At 41.6% G+C, this 18,740-nt stretch overlaps 1 protein-coding gene across 1 annotated transcript in view; it reads left to right on the forward strand.

The window, feature by feature from the left end:
• CPNE7 (copine 7) overlaps positions 1-18,740 on the forward strand; it is a 640,312-nt gene that overhangs the window by 355,279 nt on the left and 266,293 nt on the right. The window contains exon 4 of the mRNA XM_078669226.1: positions 9,294-9,368. Within this exon, the coding sequence (XP_078525352.1) occupies positions 9,294-9,368 (75 nt within the window). The remainder of the gene's footprint in view (positions 1-9,293; positions 9,369-18,740) is intronic.

An 18,740-nucleotide genomic window follows, 5' to 3' on the forward strand; every position in this document is an offset into this window, starting at 1 on the left:
TTCACTATTTTCTTAGTAAATTCTACTGGGTCCACTTTAGACCACCGACGTGAGTAACCATTAGATTTGTTCAGAGCTGTGTCTTAAACCAGGTGCACAGACTTGCCCTTAATATGTATCATATTTCTGGGCAGTTGGATAGCCAAACTCAGGTGGAAATGGTCACTTAAGGCATTTTTATGCATTTTAAAACCTTTAAGCCCCGGTGAATGTCTGTCAGATAAAATCAAAAGGAACCGACGGGAGTGCGTAAGTCATTAGCAAAACCTAAATCTCATTTAGATAGTCCCCATAACTCGAATGTGGAAAATGAGTGTAAATATTGTTGTCATCAGATAAAATGCCACAGTCCCCCCCCCCCCATTAAACTTACACAGCCCAGTATTAGAATCTCCACCCAAGAGGACACACATATCTTTTATAGCTTCGTTAAGTATATTATTTAGATCTGTAATCATTTTTCTCAAGACCCCCAGGATTGTGTCCAACAAAATATTGTTAAAAAAATGTATCACAACTATACAGTGATGTTTATCAGTTTTAATAGGGATAATTTGGTAATAGATTTTGGACATTGCCTGGGTAATCTCATTCACTTTCAAATAGTTTTACACGTATGTGGTTAGCCCCCCATTGATCTCCCATGTGCCGAGGGTATTGCTGCAGTGTGAGAGGTCTTGAAACCACTGATGTATACTGGATCCACTGCCCATGTCTCCAGAAAGCACAGGATATTACATTTCTCTACAAAGTCCAACCAGAGGGGGTTTGCTACTTTTTTCGATAAGCCTGCAACATTCCAGAATAATACACTACATTGATCATCTTTGTTAATATTACCTTTGTAGTTATTTTCATTTTCCCTTGGGGGATGGTTCAAAGTTGTGGGTAAAATATCTGTATTTAGACCAATTCCGCCATCTGTCCTTTCAGCAGGATTAATCAGTAAGATATCAGGGCCTATACTATGGCGGGGGCTGAAGTTCTCAGAGGCGTGTCTGCTGTTAATCCTTTAACCTGGAATTGTTCCCCTCTCAACACAGAGCTCTAATGTTTCCGGGGCTAGGCCTGAGATATTCACCTTACCTAGTGCTACACCCCTGTCTGTCGGTTTATGTCAATCTATCTCATCTAATGTTGGAAGGCTATCAAACCGAATATTGACAGGAATGTTATATGCGTAGTGTACATTTGCAAATGGATCCCCATGATAAATTCTTGGTCTTGATCTTAGATTAGTCGGTGGCTGGTAAAAGTGACCCGAATGCAAAAAGTTAATACCGTTACTGGTGATCGTCTGGCTGCCCGCTCTTCTGATAATGTTTTCTACCAGGTGCAGGGATTTAAACAACAATACCATGCAATCACCATGTCAGATTTTACATTCTCTACTGATCCAGCTCACTCTTCTGACCATTTTAAATTCTGTAAAGAGTGCCTGAGTCAGGCCCAATTTCGTACCTATCCAGTGGAGGACTTCATTTCTCAAGGCATCCCAAGGTTCTGTTTCCTGATCCGCTATTCTCGGGACATTAGCTAACACAACGGTGTAGGGGGAGGGTGCTGGCGGGAGGTCCAGACATTTCTACTCAGGGAGATTCCTATTTTGATTCTGCAATGGGTTTGAGGTTTATTAATATTAGGAGCAGTGTTCCTAAGGGTGGGTGGGTTAACACCCCTTCTTCAGTTGTCCCTCCCTGTAACAGGTTGGGTTGATTGTGTGGTAGCCGTGGTCACTTCTACCAGGTCTTTGAGTCGACCTTTGTTCAGCACTCCTTACAATATAGCTCTATAGTTTGCATGGCTGCCATGGAGGCAGTCTGTGTGCTATTCATTTCACATTTTCTGATGGGCTTAAGTGACGCCTCTTGTTTATCAGTTAGGCTGTCATGTTTATCCACCCTTGCCCATCAGCGGTAATTTTTTAACATCTCTTCAATCAAGGCCACTCTGGTTGTTACACTGTCGAGGGCATCCCGTAAAAATCTGTCTTGGTCTTCCACTATTGTAGATAATTTGGTGGGTTCTATCTGAGGAATTTTGGACTGTTTTCCCCTGGGATCTTCCCTTAAGGGCCTTGGTTACAGTGGGTAGTATTATAGGGTATTTAATGTATTTTTTCTTCTTGTTTGTTTCATTAGAGGTGCCCTCGTGATTTCTTGGGTGTTTTGGTAGTGGCTGTGTGTCTCATTCAAGGTCCCTGGCTGTTATATGATTCGACACATTATGGACACAGCCATTTGGAATACGATGGGCCTTGAGAATCTACCACTTCCTCACTGTCCTTGGTTGGTACTACCCCCAGTCCGAAAAACACAATCTCTTGCAGGGCTGGAGGGATATTTATAGACCAAGCCTAAGTATTCTCCCCCGTAGGAATCAACAAACAACTACAAACCGGTTACCGGCATTGGAAGGTTGATTGCTGGCTTCTGAATCACTTCCTGTCTCTGAACTTGATCCTGAGAAGTTGGATCCATACAATCTCCCTCGCTTATTGAAATCAGGAGCCTCATATATCCTGAGCCAGGTCCAGGAAGAGGTGAGGTCCACTCCCCGGACATACTGGGTGAGTAAGCAACCTGTTATATTTTTGTGAAACAATTCATTATGTTTTCTACAGACCAGTGTAGCGGATTGTGATTTTCCTGTACGTTTGTCCTCTCTAAACAGTACATATTCAACCAGGTGCCGAAGAGAGGAGTTGACACAGTCGAAGGAACATTATATCCTTTACTGGTTTTCACTTGTGTGTTTTTTCATATATTTTTTCACACGTTAATCACATCTAATGCAGTAGTATTATTATAGAACAGAGACCCTGACGAAAGCCGAAGGAGTTAACCTTTAGTGGCTGAAACATGTTGGTCTCCTCGCAGCTATTTGTGTGGTTTGCGATGACGATACTATACTGTTCTTGTTTTTATTAAGGAAGGGGCCAACAATCATTAAAGTTTCCTGGGTTGAGTTCCCTATCCTTTTTTAAGATCACCACTTGTTTTTATTTACACTGCACTTCCCATCACATCAACACCATGTGGTAGTACCGAGTGATTGTGGGTCGCTACCCCGTATCTGGTTATCGGGGTATGCCGGTCTCAATGATCTAGAGACACAATACCCGATAAGGACTACCAAATGATAATATTGATCATTACAAGACTGTTGATGGGAATCCTATACCAGGGGTGACTCACGTTACTGGTTCTTCACATCTTGTGATCTGGTTTGTTAGTATTATTGTGTTCGTACCCTTGTACTATTGATAAGGTGATAACGAGCAGAGGATTACGGTTGAATCCCTAATTAGACCCCTAAGTTTGTAGTTGTTTGTTGATTACTACCCCCAGTCCACCTGAGTTTATCGTCTCTTCCACATTTGTGATCTGTTTCCTAATTGCCCCCATCGCCCCACTCATACATTTCTTTTTCATTAATGAACGGGGTCCCTGATAGCTTTTTCTTTGGGGGGACTGATTATATGTCGCCTTTCTTTTTCCCATTGTGCCAACAAATTAGCAGAATTAACAAAATGAACACACGTATTCAGCAACAGGAACCCAAAAATAAAATGTCCGCAATGGCTATTAATTTATACTCTGTGCTTTTGTAATCATGCTTGGTATTCATGTGCTGTACTTACAAGTGCCAAGAATGGCATACAGTCTTGCAAACAATGCTAATTCTTAAAATAACTTACGGTACCCAGTCGGAGACATGCACAGTCAATTCTGAATGGTAGGACCACGGGGTAGCCCTGCCCTGCATCTTCCTGTCAATGATGGGCAAGGATGGGCCTAAGTTTGGCCCAGACTCCGCCCATGCGCGGCCCTCACATCGTGATCTTGTAACTGCCTTTATGCGCAACAAGTCGCCAGAGGATGATTCAGGAAGAAGAGGAGGAACCTGGGGGATGCAGTCCGTGCCCCAGCTCAGTGGAATGGAGTCCCGCGCAGGGGGGTCTTGCAATTTGCTTTGTGCGCCTCCAGGCGCCAGAGGATGATGCAGGAAGAAGCAGAGGAGCCTGGGAGAGGAAACCTGTTTCCCTGCTCAGTGAAATCAGGTCCCGCGCAGCAGGATCTTGCAACTGCCTTTATGCACCTCCAGGCGCCAGAGGATCTTGAGCAAGAGAGAAAAAGCATCTATGGCCTACATGAAATTTTGCTGAACCATTACCATGTTATTATTATTATAATTCACACATTAATAGTTGCATTTCGACTTCTCTTGATTGATTCAATTACTGTCCTTCTCTAAAGGTTACATGTCAATATTAGGCACTACTAAAAAAAAGATAACGTCATTCGCATGTTCAACATTTTCCAATACAAATATGAACTGCCACTCTGAAAATACACGTTTTGATAACGTTAGACAAAGCTACAGTTTTGCACACTATCAATTATTACTAAAGTAAGCATTCTAATAAGTTCAGAAGCTTTATTATGCAGACATTAGTTCATTTTGATACATTTTGAACTTATCATCACCACACTCTTTATATTAACTAAGGTTTGATTCTCCAAACGTGATTCCATATATATGCAAATATCATTGTTTCTCTCTTTCTTCACGTTTGAATGTTTTCATTTTTTTTAAACACTTCTGCATGCTTTCATGATGCAGCATGATATCTCATGTTTGTTGACTTAGGCAGTTTACATGTTTTAATCACAAAATAATTATCGTAAATCTATTTTGATTGTGAGAATTGATAAAGGCAAGCGCCATTTAACATTTACGCTCCATGATGTGAATGAATGTCTTGGAAAAGCTCCCAAACAAATTGGAGACGCACAGCATAGGAAGGTAATGATTTATTGGCTAGCAGGGCCAATGACCGCATATAGTGATGAAGGACATTTTCTGTGTAAATCCAGTCTATGTGGCCTCCATTTAGGGAAGACCTTATGACACAGATTTGTAAGTTGCAGCCTACCAGACATCTTAGCTGTCTGGCTATGCGAAAGACATCTTGGGGACTTTCAGAAAGTTGACCTAGTATGCATTCCACCTTGTGCTTGCTATTGACTTTGTGGTTTGTAACTCACGTTTTATGGCTTTCCATTTGCTGGCTTTATTTGCATTATGCTGTGCAACTTGAGTTCTTACATCCCCAATGCAAAAGCTGTGTTTACAGTATTCTTCCAGAAACTCGTTTTCTGTAATAAAGAAGCCTTTACATCTTTCTATCTTGTCACATTTGCTTGGCATTCAAAGACTCAGGTCAAATGTAAAGCTGTGTTTTTGTGGGACCCTGGTGTTTAATTTGCTTTTGCTGACTAGAAAGTGAGGGTGTTTATAGGAAAGGGGAATGCAGTGTACTTTCTCTATAGGGCCTGCTTGTGCCCTTTGTTTTTAGAAAACAAGTACTTTAGACTTAGCCATCTCAAAAGGTATCTTTTTCTTAAACTGCACACCACATTTGAACGTGTTTTGCAAAATACCTCTTCTTTGGTGAGTCCATTTAATTTGTGAAACTGCCTTTTAGGAATATAGTAAAAAACCATATTTCAGTCTCAGCGTCAGCCTAACAAACGGTGATATTGGTAAATTTACACTGTTTATGACCCATTCACTGTCAAGCACAGGATAAGCTCTTTTCACAGAAAAGAGCCAGCCACATTGTAACACGATTTAACAATGCTTGGTTTTCACTTTGATGTGTAAAGCATATGCTTTATTTATGACATATGCAGCATCTTGTTTTACAGAGGAGGATACGTTTAAAAGCACTTTTCATTAAATCAATAATTATGTATTCCGTCTGCAACTGTGCGTTTTTTGGAACACATATATTAATGGATATAAACGATTCCCTCATTTGTCATTGAAATCACTAGGGTCATTATTTCAATAGTGCAGCAGGTGCAGTGGTACAGGCGCCAAATGGTTTAGGAAACCCACTGAACACTGATTATTGTGATATTTTACCACTAAACAATCAGTCACAAGTGCAATTACCTTGGAGACACTAGGGCCATGATTTGAATGGTGCAGCATGGGCAGCTGCAGAGGTGCCAAAAGGTCTAGGAAACTCACTGAAGACTGATTATTACTGTATTTTACTACTGAACCTGCGGTCAAGTGCAATTACCTTGCAGGCACTATGGTGATGATTTGAATGGTACCACAGGTGTAGCAGGTGCAGCATAGGGGCCCAAAGGTCTAGGAAACCCACTGAACACCGATTATTGGCATATTATACTACTAATCAAGCAGTCAAAAGTACAGTTACCTTGTAACCACTAGGGCCATGATTTGAATGGTGAAGCAGGTGAAGGCACAGGAGCCAAAAGGTCTTGGAAACCCGCTGAACATCGATTATTGCTATATGTTACCACTAAACAAGCAGTCAGGAGTGCTTTTTGTGTAACCATTTCACCTTTAGCAACAATATGTCTTGCCTATGTGAAACCTTTTGACTTTGTCAATGTTTTTTAGCCATATTATACAGCAGCACTAGCTTCAGTGCAGCATATCTGAGGATATTTTGCAAGTGCTATGATGCGGACAATGCTGGCTATGTCATACAGTTTTTTTACATTACTTTCAGCCATGTGCAACAGAGCTAAAAACATTAGCAAAACCTATAAATCTCATATAGACAAGATCTATTGGCTTTGCCAATGCGTGTTACTGTTTACGATCTCTCTGCGAAGAACTGAACACTAGTGGACTGGGGACCAGCCAACTAGAACATAAATGAAGTCCTAGCTCCTCATGCCCTGTTGGAAAATAGGAATGCATATTATTTACTTTGGAAAACATACCAAGGTCAATACGATAGTCCTTGCCAACTATACATAGCTGGGCTCACAAATATCCTACATTGTTGAGTAAACAGTTGTTCAGTCTTGCAGTCTTCTCGAAACAGAGCAGCTTGGAATGGGTTGTTATATTACTGAAACTTTTACAAAGTTGAATGCTATCGTTCGGCATAGTACTGTTGCGGTGCATAGTACTGTGGTTGGCGTCTGCCACCCAAAATTCTTTGATCCAAAATGACCGGGGCACCTCTTTGGTGCATTTTGCAGTGCCAGTGAAATCTGCATTCTCTAACCATGTATAGTATTGCAACACAGGTCAGTCTGCAGAAGGCTGAAACTAGGACATGGCGATGGGGCAATGGTTGGGTGATACCAAGATGTCTTGCTCTTAAAGTAACCTGAACCCCCAGCCCACCATGAAAGTACCAGAATAGCTAGTAGGGACTTGATCGGGCTATGCTCTACCAGCAATATGTAGTTGAGTGAAGGAGGCCTTAAAAATGCTATGTTTGTGGACATTTAATGAAACTAAACAGAAAGTTCCTTTTCCTCGAAGTCTCCAGGCCTTCTGATTAAGCCTTGAAAGATCTGCTGCAAAGTTTGTACAATTTGGCATGGTATGGTTTTTGCTTTACTTTCATATAGTCTGGGTTTGTGTCCATTGCCAGCTGATGGTAGCGCCAACATGGCTGTCCTTCCCACATTAGTTAACTGCTAGCGGTTTTCCCGCTGTGCGCTGGGTTTTTAAAAAACCCGCGGTTCATGACGAGCTCAGCTCGTCATGAGCGTACGAGAGGCGTAACTCATGACGAGCTGAGCTCGTCATCCGCCTCGAAGGGGTTAAAAAGCCAGTTATGTATCCCGTAGCTGGTTGACCTTCTTTGCAAATTCCCACATTTTTATTTACCTTCAATCTCTAGCCTGGACATACAACTAAGGAATCTACTAGAAGTTACATTTTGGGGTACTTTCCAAACTGTGTTTTCTTTTTGTGATGCAGAGAGTGCAAATTAAATATTTAAGGCAAAAAAAAAACCCAAAAGATCCACGTTTAAATCAGTCAGAATCAGTCAGAGTTCATTATACATTCACTGATCATTTAGAGGAGACAGAATCATAAAATATCTGTTTTAGCTATGTTATCTCATGTTCTATTGAATGATAGCTGTCACCCGATGGAAGGAATTCCATAGTTAATGATTCGTCAATGTTTTCCGAACAAAGTCACACTCAAAAAAGACTCTAACACCTATTAAGGCTGAAGCGCACATTTTTAAGATTGTTAAGAGTAAGGACTTTAATGATAGTATCACCCATGTACTATTTATATTTTTCTGAAAGACAACACAATAACGTATTACGAAGACATTTTGTTATTTTGTTTTACAGTTTCTTTATAACTTGCGAATCTCAGTAGAATGTACCTTTGGAATGAGCCAATACACTTCCTTTGCTGTTAACAAAAATATATGGTCTTTGTAGCAACGCAAACAACAGAATTTTTGATAAAGGATTGGTCTTCACCCATTTTCTTCTGTTCAGAGGCTGCTGTGTTCTTAAGTGAGGTTGGGTTGTTTTTAATGTCAGTAAAGGTAAAATCTCAGGTCAATGCTCAGGATGAATATGGAATGGTTACATTGGCTTGCTTTTATGTAAAGTTAAGAAAGGAATTTTTATTTTAATGAACTGGATTCTATCTATTTTTATTTTTTATTTGTATATATGTTGCTGTGTTTAATGGACTACGGTCTAAAAACATTGTATTTGACAAAACATGAACAAAACTATATGTTCTGTGTAAAAGGGCAAACAAACTGAAACATCCCATTTCTATGGAAGACAACGTAATAACTCATAATGGGAAAATGTTGTAATTTTGTTTACAATTTTCTTTACAGATTGTGAATGTTAGTACACGTTTACCTTTGGGTTGCACTAATATATTTCCTTTGCCGTTAGCAAAAATATCTGATCTCTGTAGAGGCACAAAAGCACAAAAAAATGCACGTATTTTATGGAGATCAAACCAACATTTTTTAAAGAAACTTCTCACAAAGGATAGAACATATACTTTGCAGGAATACGGCTAATAACAAAACTCATAACCATCATGGCTTTGTAGTTAAAATGAGTTCACTGGAGACAGCCTGGGTGTTTATGAGCATCACACTCAAATCACACTCAAATATCAGTATCTAGATAAAGGGTCGTTGTTCTTTTACAAGTCTCTTTAACCTCTGTGTCTAGAGCAGTATTGAATGGAATTTTAAGTCCTTGGGCAGTGAGCAAAGAAGAGTTGGGTGGTCTTTTGGAACCCTCTTGAACAGCTGCACCTGGGAGCTGAATGGGTTTTCTTTTCAATAGCTGCTTAGTTGTGAACAGTTTTAACTCCAATGGCTGTCTATTCATTGAAATCCTCTATGCCTTTTTCCACAAATGCTTGGAGGTTGTTAATGCAATTTAATGTTCACTGTGACTCCTGCTCTTTGTTAACCCACGTTTCTTTGTTTGTTCTTCTCCCAGGTGAATGCGGAAGAGATTTCTGGGAATAATGGCTACGTCGAACTCGCGTTCTGTGCGAAGAAGCTGGATGATAAGGTATTCCTTGCCAGGTGCTCTGAAGGGTATAAATATAATGGAAACATGCACATTAAATATGGATTGGAGCTAGAAAGGTGGATAAAATGTATATGTACCACAAAATATATTGTACACGTGGGAAAATCTGATAGTTTCACCTACATTTAATTAATTAAAATACAGGAACAGTCATAAAGCCCAAGAGATTGCAGATCTCTCAAATAACAAATGGATAATTATTTGGGAGCAATCTGTAGGAACCCTAAAATAAAATACTAAGGAAGAAATTGTTCGCAATACTTCACACATGAACGTTTCTAATTATGTAAGTAGACAATGAGAGGAGCCCATGTATGCCATTTATCATTATAGAATTACAAAGAAACATAAGTCACAATACAACATGATCAATATGCTATAAATGGTAATCACAGGAATAAGGATTATGAACGATCGCAGTGGAGAATTGGGAACAAAATTAATTACAAAGTGAGTGCAAGTAAACTGTTAAAATGATCCAGTTGTTTACAAATCCGGAACTTTGTTATGTACATATTTGCTTTTTTTCATAAATATATAGCTTGGTATGATCTACCATTTTCTTTCAAGTATTTGTTCTACAATGATTTTAGCACAATGATACATACATTAAGATCAGTAAGAGGCTGGGTCAATATTGATGCCAAATGTTCAAACATCTTTATGAAAATTAAAATCTAGTTGATTGGCAGAGAAGCATATTTGGATATTCACCTTCCACCTAGTCCAAAATTAGCGAACCTGTGTTGGCAGGGCTTGCTATTGCTAGGATACCAATAATGCAATTATGGAAATAGGAAAAACCCATAGTTTCTTGGTGGAAAGAGCTGTGCTTGACGAACATCATGGAAAAAGCAATGGGGTTTTCTCAATGTTGAGCAAATACATTTGTAATCATTTGGGATATTCTACAACAATATTGGTAATCAATGACAAAAATAGAGTCAGAAGTAAAGCTGTATTTAATAATCTGAAATATATTGTTTTTAATGTTAGTGCTGTTAAAACAAGTGATATGGCAAAATACCTAGAATTGTGAAACATAATGAGATAAATGCAACCGCTACTGGCACCAGCACATATAGTTGATATAATACGTATGGTACTCACCATCTCACAGGGAATACAGAGGATTTCCCAGCAATTTGGTGCATCCAGATGTCAATTGTGGCAGGAACAAAGAGCACCTCCAGCCTACCTGATGTTCCAAAGCTATGGCCTTTTAGGGACACAATACAGTTCTCTATATATACCCCTGGCTCTGATAGGTTATGAATTGTGCTATTGTAAACCAATATAGTTTTTGCTTCTCTGCTTCTGTTACATTGACTTGTTTCAAGACCTCTAGGGCCAGCTGTATGACACCTTGGTGCCTGTCATTGGAATCAGACATTTTGTTTTTTAGTGAGGGAAAAGGGGTGCAAAGAAATCTCATTAAACAGTTGACAATTGATATTGTTATCACTTAAACAGGCAGCATGTATATGATGTGCAGTGTCAATAGGTGTATCACCATTCACATTTTAGTAACATTTAAGGCTGTGTAAAGGGAAGTGAGAATTTGTGCCGCTGAACACCAAATATCACAGATTTTCACGCTCCAACACTGCGGCGGACCCAGCAACAGTTATCTAAAGACCTTAAATGGCTAATCCTCATTGAAAAACGTAAGTTGATATTCACATTGGTGGTTTTTCTGATTACCAACTGAGGGGCCTTTGAATTCTCAGACCATACAAGCACAGTTAAATGGAGACGTAGCTGAACAATAGGAAAAAACACAAGAAGAGGAAGATAAGATATCAATTAAGAAGAAAGCAAATGAGAATGACAATAAAGCCAACCAATGGTACACAATGAGTCGTCTGTACGTTTTCGGTAAGCCCACAAGCCCACATGCTGCTTATGCTGTCTGGTAGGCAAGAACTAAAAACCCTTTGATGTAATCTGGTCCTTCCACTCAAGACATGCAAAATGAAATGAAACATCTGAATTGTGTGTGAGTCTACAGAACCCAGGCAAAGGTTGAAGTGAGGTTTCTGACTCTTGTGGAACCTGTGGCTATATGGAGGTTGCCCACATATTTTCTAGGAAACCCAGTAAAAATGATTGGCCTCACAAAAATAAATAACGCTACACAAGCCCTACCTGATAAGTATTTTATACATAACACAGTGGTAAAGGTTTTGCAATTGAGGTTTTGTACTTATGCTGAATAACCCATCCTTACATTACTACTCTGGTTTTATGTTGAAATAGTTTTTTCTGATGGAAGATCAATAGAATTTTTCAACCCGTACTTCCTTCTTCAATACCCAGGAACATCAACCCCAAATATTACACAGAGTTTTTCTATCAATCCTACCTGCTTCATTGGAAGATAAGATTTACCTCTGTTCAACTTTCCTTTCTGATACATGTTCTGTACATCTAAAGACAACTTCAGCTCCCCATGTGGAAGTGGAGGAAAGGAAAAGCTAATTGGGGGTGTGGGAAGTGGGGATGGATATTGATATCAAGGAAATATATCAGGGAAAGGGGCTAAGGTTAAGAAGGTATGCAAGAAAAAGTTACACTCCTACACTTTATGTTAGCAAAAATACACATAAAAGAAGTCCCTGCAAGGTCCTCAGTGAGCACTTGCGTCAATGAGAGATTGGGGTGGTATCATGCCCCAGAACGTTTTATCACCCGCCAGCCACTTATAATTTTTCTGCATCTGCTGACCAACCACTAGATTTGATGGTCTTCAAAATCGAGGCTACCATGTTCACCTGAGAAAACCAGCATTCATTGCCATTTCTCACAACCCTTAGGCAAGCTGGATGTAAGACTCACGATTCAGCAATTAGTTCCTCACTGCTTGAATCTCACTCCATTTCAACTGAGTTGTAGCACCGAGGTTCGGAAAGACGAGAATTCACCTCCCTCACGCCTGCAGGTTCTGTTTCATAGTTGGCAGCTTTGTATCCAACCGATGTGGCTCTCAAAGAAGTGGAATGATCATACCTTCTCTAACAGTGTCTGAGGGTCTGGAGGATATAGATAACAGATTCAGGGTGGGCATGGGGACCAGGAAGTTTCACAGCCACCCTCTTACACTTCCAGCCAGAGTCCATCTCATGCGCACCATGTGCCACAATCCGCCACCTTAAGACCAGCCATCTTCAAAGGAGAATGCCTCATCCCTTCTATGAGTGGCTTTCTCTAGATCTTCACTTGAAAAGATATTGCCATTTACTGCACATAGCGAGAAACACCTGACAGCTGGCTGAAAGAGATCAGTGCACAGATCCTGGAAAAACATGCCTATTCTGCTTGCCTCAGAGATTCCCCCCTTCTACTGTGGTTTTGGTAAGAGCTGATTACTGGTTTCAAGAGACATTTTAAGTAAGCTTTTCGTTTGTCTCATATGCTATGCCCACACACCAAGTCAAAAGTGTTACGGTCCTTTCTATAGGATTTTTATTTTTTAAAACAAGACCCAGAGGGTAGGATGCAGGGTACAAGAAAAGACACTGGGCAGAAGTATGTATTGCACCCGATGTGGACCAGCTCAATATATGCTAGGGAACATAGCGCTGAAGAGTTGCATTCCACCCTTCAGAAGCATCACTCAAGAGTATCTTTTCTTCCAAAAGGGAGCATAAGAAATCTGCTGGGCAGACCCTGAGGATCGATTGAAGTAGCACCCATTAAACCATATGTTAATCAATCATATTTGCAAACCAGAGATGTTTTAAGGCATGGGCAAAGTGGATAATATCCCAGGGCTCCCACCTAGGGGCAGGGTCGCACTGGACATTAGAGAAATGAGACAGTGCCCAATGGGCAAGTCTCAAAGATCACTGTGTGGGTTGGCTTTTTAGCAGTTTGTGGCCAGTTTTATGTGCGGATGGGTTGATTTTTCTTTGCTCGGGTTTTTGTTTTGCTGTTGCCTGCAGCAAACACAAAGCATGTAGTCTCCCATACTTTGCAAAATACCCACACAGCGTGGTTTACAAGTTCAAAACTGGTCTGATTTGCAAATGTTGGCCACTTTCAACTATCTTATTCGTAATGAGGGCCCCTTTTATTTTGGTGCGGGCATTTTTTTGTCCCATTTCAACCTTGTCAAGGAGCCCCTGGAAAAGTAAATTTTGCGCTTTCATAGTTCTGTCTATTTCTCTATATCATTCTTTAACACATAATTCAATATTGATCGGAACCATGGGGCTTTAATTAGCAGAAAATGGGTAATGAAATACAAAGTTGTTTCTAACAAGGCCGCCTCCAAAATATTGCTTGCATAGGACCCCAAAATCTATAAGTTGACACTATTACTAACATCTCTCAAATCTCAGCAGTTCCTCTGCTCCTGTGCACTCCATCAGAGAAGCATTACTGCCGTGCTGCAGGGGGCACGGTGGGAATCATTCTAAGGCTGGAATAAAGGCTTCTTGTTATGAAAGTAGGTCAATGTACAGTAGGTGGTGTGGTGGTATCCTGCTGGCAGGCATTCTGGTGTGGCTCTCTCTTCCAGTGTGAAGCCACTGCTAATCTACAAAGTCTGAAGTGAGGACAGGGGTAATTGTTATTGCTTTGAAGAGTGATGTTATATTCCCTGTGAAAGATACGCAGAAAACATGCTGACAATCTATTTCTGATGGAAGTCAACTTAGCTTAAAGTGCTTACCCTAAACATAGTAGGAAGCCAGAAAAAGGTGTGTGCGAAGTTGTGAAGTCAACTTATTAACTAATTAGTATAATTGTTTAAAACTTTAAACACAAAGAACAACTGCGATGGGAAGAGTCCTTGTGCTCAGGGCTGTGAGTGGGATAGTCCAGACTCTCTGCATCTGTGCACGCTTCTTTCTGACCTAAAGGTGTAGGATAGGCAATGTGTGGTTGTGAGGCAGGGCTGTTTCATATTTTACCTAATGCTGCAAAATGCCTAAGAAGGCCCCTGTGAGCAGTGAGTAATCCTGAGCGTAGGACAACGCTACGCTTGCATAGTTTGCGTAATTTGCGCAACTAGGCGCCACGCGATTTGCATGTAGCACAGTGCAAAAACGCATAGGGTAGCGTAGCCGGCATTTTTTGCTTGCTCGCGGTCCTCATCGTCAAGACGGTGACCGTGAGCGAGCAAAATGACATCCGGGAGATAAGTTTTCCTCGTTCGCGATCAGCAACATCAAGTTGCCGATCGAAAGTGTGGGAAATAAATCTCCCGGCGGGGAGGTCAGGTTTCTCATTGCGAGTGGTCGCGTATGCTCGTGACCGCTCGTGAAGAGAAACTACCAGTCCACATTGAGAAAATCGCCGCACGAGTACAAACTACTCAAGCGGCAGAAAACAACCACTTGCACTGTGCAAGATGCCGTTTGCAATGATTACCAAGTGCGGACAAGCATCCGTCACTGTGCAATCAGTGCGAACAGCATTTTGCATACCGCATTACGCAGTTCGCGTAGCTACGTGTAGCTTGCGTAGTGCGAAGTGCACTTCGCGTATCTACGCGTAGCGCAACTACACGAACTACACCCAGGGTTAGCAGTGAGTAAAACACTCTTGCTAGAAGTATTTTCTTGCAGCCAGGTGCCCCACCTGCTTAGCCAGGACACAATGTTTATTAACTTCAACTGAGTGAAGTCTCTGGCCAACTTGAGAAACTTTTCGTGCCTCCACAGAGGGTACGGTTTTCCGACCTCACAAGTATGGTTAATGTTTCTCCCAACCCCTAGGTTGAATGTTACTCTCAACCAAGGTGTTTTATTGGTATTTATCATAATATAACAAACTATCTCTCAGAAGGGAAAAGGGGCATACTTATAAGAAAATGACATTACCCTTTTGCCTTCATCCTCAACCTCATTGTCCCAGTCATTACAAATAGAGTCAATCGTGTAGAGAGCCCTGGGGTAAAGGAGCCTGGATACAGGGCGTGACTGAAAGCCACACACTGTGCCCTCTGGGCACAGATTGCAGTGCTTAACTTGAGCCAGTGGTTTCCGGTGCTGGGCACCGACATTTAATTGTCAACACTGGTGCTTGTGACAGGCAGTCATGTAGTGGTGCTGTTTGTGTGATTTAGAGATGAGCATAAAAACAGTTGTTTACTAATTAAATATACATTAAAATGCCTTATACCTTTTCCCACTCTATTCTTACAGCTTTGGAGGCGTGGAATAGTCTGGATTAGTTAGTAGCTGTGTTGGTACTGTCATTTGGAGTGCTTGCACGGTCAATGGGTGGTGCAAGCCGCGGTGTCCTCCCGCCGAAGGGAGGCCTCTGGGGGAGGCGTTTTTTGGGCACCTGACATTGATGGAAGACTTGGAGTTGTCTTCTTCCCCACTGCTTGCATTGTTGGGATATGTTCGTCCTTCAGATGCTGGGATCCGGCGCTTTGCTGCTAATGCTTTATTACTGGCCGAGAGGCCGATCTCCCTACATTGGGGAGGACCTGCGTTACCAACAGTGAAATCTAGGCTGAGGGATCCTATGTACTGCGATACTGCCAGTGAAGCATACGCAACGTTGTTGCCTCTTGCCTCCTGACCGAAGAACATCTGGCAACCTCTCCGCTCCTATTTGCTACTCTACCCTGAACTCACTGACTACAGTGTCTTCACACCTGCATTAAAAGCTATGCCAGCTAGTCCATTATGATAATAAGAGCTGCTTGTATTTACTATTGTATAAACCTGCATTGTTATTTGTTGGTTGGTGTCAATATGTTTGCCACTGTCATCGTCGATATACCATGTACTAGCCTTGCTATGGCAATTATGTTTTGAAAGATGCAATAAAACAGTTTATAAAAAACAAAAAAAACAATGGCACACTTTAAATATTTAGGAATATCCCAGATGTTCTGCCATCAACGTCGATCAATGGTAAATGTTCTAGGTCTTGTACAAAGATAAGCATATTCGGGGAGAAAACCTTTAACTTTCTCAATGGTGTAACAAAGATGGAAAGGGTCCCAATGCATGGAAGTGAAAAGGAGCACCTTACCTGAGAGGTTGGTTTTAAAGCAGCCATAATTAAGGTATGGATAGAGGGATAGAGTGCCACTGCACCTGCTGCTCCCAGCTATTGTTCACCATCTCCTTTTCTCCTCCATTTTACTCTCTTCCATTTCTCCCAATTTGTCTCCTCATCCTTTTCTTCTTCCTTCTTCCCTCTTTTTCTCCTGCATAGCAGGTCTTCTTTTCTCCTTCTCTTTCTCCATCTGTCCTTTTCATTCTAACCTCTCTTTCTCTCTCTGAACTGAATCACCCCGCTGTCTTACTCTCTCTCATCTCTACATCTCCTTCCTTCCTCTCCTTTCATTCATTTTGTTCCTCCTTTCTTTTCTCATTTCTTCCTCCATCCCATTTCTTCCTTTCTATTTTCTCTCTAATGTTCTTTTTTCTCTATTCACTATCCTTGACCGGGTGAACCACAAAAGTAACTATATTAACCAATGCTTACCCTCTGGTAGCTTGGCCCAAAAGTAGTCAGGCTTAACTTAGAGGCAATGTGTAAAGTATTTATGCAGCACACAAATGGTAATGAAGTGAAAACACAGCACAAGAAAAAACACAAACCAATTTAGAAATAGATTATGATTTCATAAATAATATCAGACACAAATGGCAAAAATCCAATTTGGTGAACTGGAGATATTGAATTTTAAAGGTTTAGATAAAAGAAGAGCCAAACGGTGCAAAGCGCCTACTGAGGGTATCTGGTCATGTTGGACCGGAACATAGTTACAAGTTCTGGTCGATTGTGATGGAATGCATACTGGGCAAAGGACCAACTTTGGTCTCTGAGAGCTGAACTTTATGTCCTTGGTTCAAGGTCTGCGCTGAGTTGTTTTGAGAGGCTTCATGTCATCCGGCACCGGTTTACATGAAGCTTTGTGGCAATGCTTTTTGGGGCCCTGGGTCAGTACTGATGAAGCTGTGTGGGAAGGTGTTTTTGGGCTTTGTGTTTTTCAGCATCAGTTCCAATGAAGCTTTCAGCTGTGCACCAAGACTTTACGGGGCTTCGCAGTACAACACGCTGGGTTTGGTGGAACTTTCAGTTAGGCCAGGAGGAGTTCTCTATGATGCCAGTCAAGGGTCCAGGGCCTGAGAAGTCACCGCTTGAGGATCAAGGACTCACTCCAGCAAAGTACAGCCGGGTTCAGGCAGGTCCAGTGCAGAAGGTCATATGGGCAGTTGCAGAGAGGCCTCTGGAGCTTACCATGTCCCTGTAACTCAGCGGTACAAAAGGGGGTGGTGATGGACAGAGCATCTGAATCAATCAAACACTCACACCCAGTCAAAAGATCTGGGTTTAATCCGTCACCGTTCTTTAGCCCACTCTGCCTCCCCAGTTCAGACATGGCTATATGCAAATCAGTCTGACCCTGTGCCTCATGGGAACAGTCCAGCCCGAACTGCCAAGCCATGCCTTCCCTGGACCGGAAACAAGCCTCCGAGGACCGGTTTCTGGCATTACAGCCGTCTTCAGCTGGCTTGCTTGAATCCAGTGGCAAAGTGAGCAAGGGACTCACGTCTGAGCATACCCTGCCACACTTATGGCGGCCAAAAGCTCAGAACAGTAGGTCAGCCAACTGATCCTTTGAATCACTCAGCCTGGAATGTAGTGAGCAGAAACAGTTTTCCTTCTCAATGACCAGGGGAGGCCTCAAGCAGCAGGGCAGTTCTCGGGCAGCAGGACAGTCCTTCTTCTGTAGTGTCTCCTGGTCCAGGAGTGTGCTGAACTGTTGGTCTGAAGGTCCAATATTTATAACTTGTGCCAGAGTTTGAAGTGGAAGAAACATCTAGGTCTTTCTGCCATCTGGTTCTGGAATTTCCCCCCTTCCCCTGTCTAGGCTGAAAGGGGTAGGCCTGAGATGACAAAATCATGGTTTCAAGTTCTTTGTGCGTGTACTGCGGCAGCTCCTTTGAAATGTATGTGTGGGAGAGCAGCTCCGCTTTCCCCATTTTGGCCAGATGGCACATACTGCTAATACCTAGTCCCTCTTTGTCTCACTGTCTGGTAGAAACACATAAAGACCAACTACACCTAGTCATGTGACCCATGACACAGGCTGCAAGCACCAAATAGTTAGTATAAGAAAATGTAAACTTTCTAAAAGTGGTATTTTTAGAATTGTGACTTAAAACACGACTTTACCATTAAAGATGATTTTAAATTACAATTCATTAGAGACCATACATGACATTTCTACCTGTTGCAAAACATAGATTAGCACTTCTTAAATGTAATAAGATAGCCCAATCTTATCCTATCGCAGAAGTAGTTCTAACATGCTCACCTTTTTAAATACACTTCACCTGGCTCATGAGCTGCTTAGGGCATACTTTCGGGGAC

The sequence above is a fragment of the Lissotriton helveticus genome, chromosome 12, assembly GCF_964261635.1.
Source record: "Lissotriton helveticus chromosome 12, aLisHel1.1, whole genome shotgun sequence".
Taxonomy (NCBI): domain Eukaryota; kingdom Metazoa; phylum Chordata; class Amphibia; order Caudata; family Salamandridae; genus Lissotriton; species Lissotriton helveticus.